Source organism: Oncorhynchus mykiss, chromosome 15, assembly GCF_013265735.2.
Source record: "Oncorhynchus mykiss isolate Arlee chromosome 15, USDA_OmykA_1.1, whole genome shotgun sequence".
Lineage (NCBI taxonomy): Eukaryota > Metazoa > Chordata > Actinopteri > Salmoniformes > Salmonidae > Oncorhynchus > Oncorhynchus mykiss.
The window spans coordinates 24,387,410-24,396,197 of NC_048579.1; the positions used below are offsets into that span (position 1 = coordinate 24,387,410).

Sequence of the window (8,788 nt, forward strand, 5' to 3'; positions counted from 1 at the left end):
GGGAAAATCTGTTTTCTATTTCTTTGTTGTTTTTGCAGTGTGATTCCCAATCAGAGGCAGCTGTCTATCGTTGTCTCTGATTGGGGATCATATATAAGTTGTGATTTTCCGTTTGGGTTTTGTGGGGTGTTATTTTCTGTTTAGTGTCTGTGCCTGATGGAACTGTTTGCATTGGTTTTTCAATTTGTTATTTTTGTTAAGAGTGTTTCTTGAAAATAAATATCACAAACACTTTCCACACTGCGCTTTGGTCCACTCTTCCTTCCAACCGCCGTGTCTTTGTGAGACACAGAGTAGGTGAACAGATGAGCTCCGCATGTGTGGTTCCCACCGTGAAGCATGAAGGAGGTGTGATCGTACTTTGCTGGTGACACTGATTTATTTAGAATTCATAGCACTCAACCAGCATGTCTACCACAGCATTCTGCAGCGATACGCCATCCCATCTGGTTTGCACATTTGTCTTTCAGCTGGACAATGACCAAGAAACACACCTCCAGGCTGTATAAGGGCTACTTGACCAAGGAGGACAGTGATGGAGTGCTGCGTCAGATGACCTGGTCTCCATAATCACCCGACCTCAACCCAATTAAGAGTTTGGGATGAGTTGGACCGCAGAGTGAAGAAATAGCAGCAGACAGGTGCTCAGCATATGGGAAATCCTTCAAGAGTTCATGAAGCTGGTTGAGAGAATGCCAACAATGTGCAAAGCTGTCATCAAGACAAAGGTTGCCAACTTTGAAGAATCTAAAATATATTTTTTATTTGTAACACTTTTTTGGTTACAAATGATTCCATGTGTGTTATTTCTGAGTTTTGATGTCTTCGCTATTATTCTACAATGTAGAAAATAGTTTTAAAAAATAAAGAAAAACCCTTGAATGAGTAGATGTATCCAAACTTTTGACTGGTACTATATAAATAATTGAAAATGTGATTATATTAGGCTTATGTTCAAAGACAAACACGCACAGAAAAATGTTAATAAACATACATTTTATTCTGTAATTGTCATGTGATTATTTGTTACCAAACACATTATTTGGCTGATACAAAGGCAAATATTGGTCCCTATTCCATATCTTTCCATAAGGGCAGGTGTGCATGGCCTAAACCCTGTTAACATTTCCTCTCTTGAATTAAATTCACATCAGTAGTCTGCATTATAAATTGCTATAAATACAGGTATCTGAAGTTATTCAGCTGAGATTACAGGACTTTCTAATATGACCAAAAGCCTAATATGTTAATACAGCTGCTGTTACGCAACACACAATTGACTATTCATAGTGTCATAAGAACACATACCTTCTGACATTGCCTCAAATACCTTCCCCAACACCTTTTTTTGTGGCTATATCTGTAAACACATTTATTGAATATATAATATTGTCGTCTAAATAAAAAAAGGTAATATTTTAATACCCTAGCTAACAGTTCTAAACACTCGTTAATGCTGAAGATGGAGTTTGGGGTGGAAGATACTGGCACTGGATCGATCAAATCTATATAGCGTCTCATTAAACATGGACCAAATGTTTTGCTGCCCGGTTACAATACAAGGGTAAAAATATGAACCATTACATATTTGTACACAAGTTACCAGGTGGGTCAAAAATATTGGTTATGACTGCTCTAGGGCAATGCCGTTTTATCAGCAATGCATGTCATGTTGAAATAGGAATGATTTATAAACTGCCACATATCTGTGCACTACAGATCCTATCAAATGTACATGCTGCATTGGACATAGGTCTTATAAGACTGATAAGTTCAATACAATGCTCTACTGTAATCTTCCAGCAACACCCTGTTCCAGTTCCTACAAATGGCTTTGTGTGCAGACTGACCTTCCTACCAAGCACTGAACCACCTGATCCTACTGAACTTCACTAAACCAATGTCACTGCAGCAAAGAGAATGTTGGGAACTTTGAGATCTAGAGAGAACTTCAAGGACTAGAGCCACTATATGTTCCAATGGTAAAATGGATTGTTGGTCTAAAGTATAGTATGTTAAGTCTCTATACTAGTCCTAGCACTCCTCTAGATTAAAACTAATCATGTCACATGCACACAACTGTCTTTAGTATACTCAGGGAACCTAGACATCAATGCAAAAATCAGGAGAACAGAACCAGCTGGATTTGAGCTATCTCCAGTTCCACCCGCTGTCCTATCCGAGAATGTCGCATGATTGGGGACAGTAGGACTGATTGTAAGTAGCGTTAGTTTGTCCACGAGTGAGCAGCAGCACCCTCGGTCCCTTTTAGGCACTCTGATCTCTCCTCCCTCTCTATATCTCTCCCTCCCTCCCTCTCCCTCACTCAATGGCAGACAGCCAGCAGGAGACGTTTGAAGTCTCCACCACACTCAGATTTGATGGCATCCTTCAGGGACATGTCATACTTCTCCAGGTACATGTCTTTAATGGTCTCCAGGTCGTACTGTTGAACAGAAAACACATCTCATCAGCTGACCTCTGTCTGCTTTTAGATTAATCAACCGAGTCCAGTAGTCTAAAAGGGGCATTTTCTTAATGATTTCCCTGAGCCATGTATAATGCATTTGCAATTGCTGCCGAGGTAGTCGGCAAAATTAGCATAGTCTCTTTGGATGACATACCCCTAACCTATTTTCATGTCATTATTTGCATGGTTTACAAATGTGACCATAAAGTAAAGTATTTAATATACATTTTATGCATGTAGTCAGTAGTCACAAACGTATTTGGTGTCTTTGATAGAACAAAGCACGATCCGAAGACTCTGTCAGAGTGCATGTCCATACATTACCTCAGAGCGGCATATGACGATGCGGATGAGGGTGTCCTCATCAGTGCCTGCTCCTTTCATGGCTTCATTCAGTCGCCGGGCGAAATAAAGCTGAGGGTTCTTAGCAACCCTCACTGAAAAGAGAAAATGCCTTAAAATACACTGATTTTCTCAACCAAAATAAAGATAGCTATTTGTAAGGCACCTGACACATCGTATTCAAGTGAGTAACTTTTTAATCTAGTTGAATGTACTGCTTTTAAGTTGTGTACACACCAAGTGTGATGTAGCAGCCCTTCAGTGTCCCAGAGACCTCATTCTCAATGGCATCCAGGATCTCCGTTCCAGAGAGCTGGGACAAACGAAACAGGGTTAGCATAACACTAAGCATACACAGCAGTACAGAGGATAGATCCCATGGAGCCTTCTGTGCGTACAAAAGAAGGAGACTGATAACAGATACAGGCTGCTAACAGTGGACCCACCTGCTCATACACCTTGAAGGTGGCCTGAAGTTGCAGGTAGTTTCTTTTGGCCAGGATAAAGTTGAACGTGGATTCATCCGTCCCAAAACATCCCTCACCAGCCTAAATAGTAAATATGATTTAAATAAAACAGGTAAATCTACTTTTTGATATTATTGTTTCTTGAATGCACTTCTCCGTGCATTACCTCAAACAGGGCGGTGGCATCTGCTTCAGCCAGACCCTCATCCACATCGTAACTCTCATCTCTGGTGCCCTAGAACAGAAAGCTTTCACTGACTTCTGTGAAGAGATGAAATGTAGCCTTTCTGTCTGGCTCAAGATATTGTATCTGGCCTCCATTTTACTAATGAAAGGACATTGGAAAAGCAGGCAGGCAGACAGCCAATGTGTGTGTGTGTGAGAGAGTGAGTGAGTGAGTGAGTAAGAGAGACAGAAAGAGAGGCGTAGGGTTAAGAGAGAGGCCAGGCAGAGGGAGCTTGATTTCAGTCCAAAGAAGGGAAGGGAATTGTGTTACATGGCAAGAGTCCAAGAGTGAAACCATGGGGCCACTTACCTGTAAAAGAGCAGTGAGCAGGTTTCTCACATCTCCACTAGTGTCCCCTTCGATATCTGATTCCAGGTCCCGTTCATGCACTAGAGAAGTCACAGAGAAACAAAGAGAGAGAACGCAACAGAAAAATTGGGAATATATTGTTAAAGGCTGATGTAACATTGAGAGGCACAGAGGAATAGGTGTTCCCTTGTTGTCATGACAACTGATATCATTATTCTATCTAAGCCAATGGGGAAAAGGCATGGTGGAAAACCCACCCATAACAACAAGATATGCCTTTTAATCACAATCCCAAATCAGAACAGAATCAGCAGTGCAGAAAACAACAGGATGAGCAGAATAAGGTGACCAGTGTGGTTGGGATGGCAAGCCTATGGACTTTACGGGTCATGCAAACAATGAACTCTTGCCCTAAACTAGCCAAATGAGTTAGGTTCACTTCATGGCTTCTTCCTGTTAGCCCTTGTCAACTTTAGTAAATATCATATAATGAATAATCATGAAAAAAGACACTTGATTAAGTTAATGGGGGAAAATATATATTTTTCAACCTTATATTCAACACAACCTCTAAGGCAGACAGAGAGAGTTGCCATAACTGCAGGAAACAGAGTTTACAGAGTGTGTGGCTGATTATGGAGTGTGTTGCCATCTGTTACAGATGTAGGGTTTTAAGTTGGTCACTCTTTTGTTGCAGAGAATTTTCCTGCTCAGCAGGAAATGCTAACGTGTAGTGTATTCAAGGTTTTAAAAGGCTTCAAAAGTTTTTAATTTCCATTTTAAAATGTCAGACCATGACAAAACAAATTCCATGATTTATAATCCACATAATAATTCAAATTTCCTGTTGCTGCAGGATTATTTATCCGTTGTATTATATTGGCTCAAATGAAGATCCTACATCTGTAGTTATCAGTCAAACTACGGAAAACTGAAACTAACCTTGAGGGTTAAGTTTAGGCGTGAATTCCAAGTGGGTAAGGTTAGGGTTAAGGTGTTGGTCAGGGTTAGAATAAAATTACAATTCAAAAATGAGTGCCTAGCACAGGGATTGAACCCGCAATGTTCGGAGCTGTATCTTACGGTTTAGCCCATCCTCAACACCCTAGCGAGCCAACTCGATGTTAAGACACTCGCGTTGCCCCTAGTAGACGGTTGGAAATTGACATGGAAATAAAACGACTAGCCATCACGTAACCTCACCATTCTAATAATGGCTTGACAGCGCGTAATCCACTGGAGTTTGGGCAGCTCATAATTCATCATCTCCAGCACCACCCCAACATCAACACATGTGAAAACAGTGAGTTTCTCTGTTTTGCAGTGAAAAAGATGCACACCAGATTTCCACGTCATCTGGTGTGCATCATGTGATTTAAGCCATCTATGAGCGGGCAAAGGTTAATAAAGTAACTGGTGAAGTAACCTTTGCCTACTCATAGTTGGTTAAAATCACGACATACACCAGATGATGTCAGTGTTTGCGTATGATGTCATCAGAAACACTTGTCTTTTCACATATGTCGATGTTGGGGTGGTGCTGGAGATTATGAATATGAGGTCGTCCCTTCAAAGATGTCATGCCCGGTAGGGGGAAACTTCTTTCACACGTGCAATGATGTCCGAGATTTAAAAAAAGTTGTTATTTGCAGTCATTTCTTTGTTGATGTCATGTCGCAATTGGATGTGGCTGTTTCACCGTTAAGGATGCCAGCTTTAAGGTGCAGTGTGAGGGCGAAATTGATACTTACCCTGAAAGTAGCATTCTTTTAACATGTGAATATCCTGTTGGGGGGGGGAAAAAAAAAAAGAGAATGAGGGGAAATAAACACATATTAGTTAGACCGTTTTTCTTCTAATCTTGAAACTGAAAACGTACAGCGTTTGTGGCAGTGCACAGAATCTCCACCAGAGTATCCTCATCAGTGCCTGCTCCCTTCATGGCCCTCCTGAGCTCCTTCACTGCATAGACGACTGGAGGGTCCAGCATGGCCACGACAGCATTCTCAAAGTTCCCCCCCAGCTCACTCTTCAACACATCCACCAACTCCTTCTCCAGAGAAAGAGAGAAAGAGAGAGAGATGGGTGTGGTTGGCTGGTTTCCTCAAATTAGCCACACATTTCGGTTATGCAAAACAACATATTTCTTGGTGCGGTATAAGATGTACATTTTTCATTTACTATGAAATTAATTAGCTTAATACTCACATTCTTATACTTGTCAAAATAGGCCTGTTTAATTTCCATGCGCTGGGCTGCACAGCGGTTAGTAAGTATGTCAATGATGACCTGTTCATCAGTGCCTGTACAACAAAATGCAATCATAAAAAACACACAAATACCATCCGTAGCTTGGGCACAGCTATTTGTTCATTGTAAGTAAACCCACACAACTCTCACTCATTGAGCAGAAACATCCCTGGAATGCTATACATTAACAAACAATATCACAACTTACCCAAGCCTTTGCAGGCTTTGCTTAAGGCCTTTATGTCAGCCGCGACATCAAAGTCCTCGCATGGCATGATTGTGGGCTAAATTAACAAAGACAATCGTTACATACAAGCTAATAGCCACATAAAAAAACACCTTAATACAAACGTTTTAGGAGCAGTTTGATGCATGATTTCCCTTATATAGTAGCCTGGTCTAGTCTACCCTCCCTTCCAATCCTAGTAAGAAATAAACTATTTAACATCACATTAGTTTAAAAACATTGAAATCAGTAGGCCTTTTCAGGTATGTATTATGTAATAACACTGTAGCATTAGAAACAACGTAACATGACATGGGGGAGGGGAGAATATATTGAACTGAAATGGCAAGAAACACTGGCTCAGGAATTTGGCGGCGGATGTGTGTTAATCAAACAGTAGATGTGCGCAGCGCCCCATAGCCGATACTGAGACATGACGATGGAAACGCCCCATAGAAAAATACAGAGGACTCTAGATGGACATAACCGTTTTAGCAGGGACAGTGCCATTGAGGGCTTTCACCATTTTATAATAGTCAACTGGGTGGTGATTCCTATGGGTTGGGAGTGATCAGCCAATGATCACAACATTGCATTCTTCTTCAAATTTAGTTGCCAATGGTTAGTAAATGGCTTAAAGCTACCGGTATATCACGGCCACCTAGTGGCAACAATAACTTAACGCATCAGACTTGGTTCAATCCCCAATATTAGCTTTATGCTTCTTTCAAACACAAAATAAGAATATTGACTACTTTAAAATAGAGAGTCTCAATGGCGTTGCCCATGATGTCGCGGACTCCATATTAGCAAAGATAAGTCCTCTATCTATCTCTATGAAACACCCTCATGCTCTGCTCCCACCATAGCCTCACCCGTACCCTTCCTCTCTGATTCACTCGTTCATTATTTAGGTTAATCTAAACGGGATTGTGATGAATTCCGCAGAGGAGTGGCTGCTTCCTCTGCGTTTCCCCAGGCCTGTCACATGCGCTGGTTTGTAATTTGTAGGGCACTTGGATTTAATAAATCACGGTGACAGATTTGACACAATGTGTCAATCTGTATAAAAATTGCATAATCTATTATAATTCTACATACAGTTGTGGTACAGTGTGGAATGTCGGAAACAAACTCAAAATAGTTTTCTGATGGCGTTATAACATTATAATCCATTATAATCCACTTTACAATGATAATTGACCAACAACAACAAAAACAAAAAAACATATTGGCCTACATAGTAGCCTAGATAATATTCACAAATGCCTATCATTTCCAATCGACCGGACCCGGTTTTACTTCATTTTATCACATCTTTGTAAAATTATAAAACAAAGGTAGGTTTCGGGACTTACTTGGCAGTTTCCCATTTTTACAGATTTTTGGCCCGCTGCGTTGAGATCACTGAGGTATATAGTTGAGATATCCTCGTATTTACCAGATGTGGTAGCGGACATTCATGTAAACTCGCGAGATCAACTACGATTTAGCGAGGCTAAAATTAAAGATGGTGGATAAATAAAGACAGTTCACTCAGGCCGTTTACAATTGAAATAAATGTGTGAGATCCGGTCTACTTAACTGGGTGTGTCTCCCATAGACACCAATGAAATAGCAGCTGGGTCTGGTTTACTTAGTTCAGGGATGTGCAACATTGATGGGGGTTGCAGTGGCTCACAGGTCTACCTACCCACACATGTAGACAGAGCCTTTTGGGGGCCCTAAGTGAAATATGATTTAGTTAATTGACTTTCATTGAACCAGAAAAAACAGCGTGTGGGCTGTCTCACTTCCTCTTCTGTCTCTGGCTAAAACCACAGAGTTTCTAAACTTATCTTTGGTAAAACTATAAGCCACATGTGTCAAAACTAATTCCACAGAAGGCTGAATGTCTCCTGGTTTTTGATCCTACTGTGTACTTGATTGATAAATTAAGGTCACTAATTAGAAAGGAACTCCCCTCACCTGATTGTCTAGATCTTAATTGAAAGGAAAAAAGGCAACCCAGCAGACACTAGGCCCTCCATGGAATTAGTTTGACACCCCTGCTCTAAGCCCAGACAGAGAGGAAGAGGCGAAGCATGAGCGTTTACTCCGCCCAAAATCTGTCCACGTTAAGCAGATCATTAATTATTAAGCAAGTGAGACGTTTTGTATGGGGGGAAACTAGCGAGTGTCAAATTTAGTCAAGATAAAAATGAATTGCTATTTTGATACGTGAGGCTCATTTGATCTAATAGAAGTTTCTTAATGTTGTTTTGAGTTTACTGATATACGTGTGATGCACGTGACCCCGCAACATTGAGAAAAACACTTTATATTGGAGTTGTCCCTGTTGAAATTCGAGACTGTCTATGCATATTCATGAGTATAGCATAGCATCTCACTCTTCATTGAGTACAGGTGGTTGACGTCAACATACATAGAATATTCAAAAATGTATTCAAATAGATGAGTAGGCAGGAGCTTGACAGCCCGCCGTTACGCTCTGTGGA

At 40.8% G+C, this 8,788-nt stretch overlaps 1 protein-coding gene across 1 annotated transcript; it reads right to left on the reverse strand.

Annotated features, from left to right (window-relative positions):
• Positions 1-981: 981 nt before the first annotated feature.
• On the reverse strand, positions 982-7,914 carry LOC110489848 (annexin A13). Its single transcript, XM_021562792.2, has 11 exons — positions 7,649-7,914; positions 6,273-6,348; positions 6,023-6,117; positions 5,694-5,864; positions 5,566-5,599; positions 3,815-3,894; positions 3,446-3,514; positions 3,259-3,360; positions 3,050-3,125; positions 2,795-2,907; positions 982-2,446 (listed from the first exon to the last, which is right to left on the reverse strand). The coding sequence occupies exons 1-11, from the start codon at positions 7,748-7,750 to the stop codon at positions 2,327-2,329; spliced, it is 1,038 nt and encodes a 345-aa protein (XP_021418467.2). The 5' UTR covers positions 7,751-7,914; the 3' UTR covers positions 982-2,326.
• Positions 7,915-8,788: the final 874 nt, after the last annotated feature.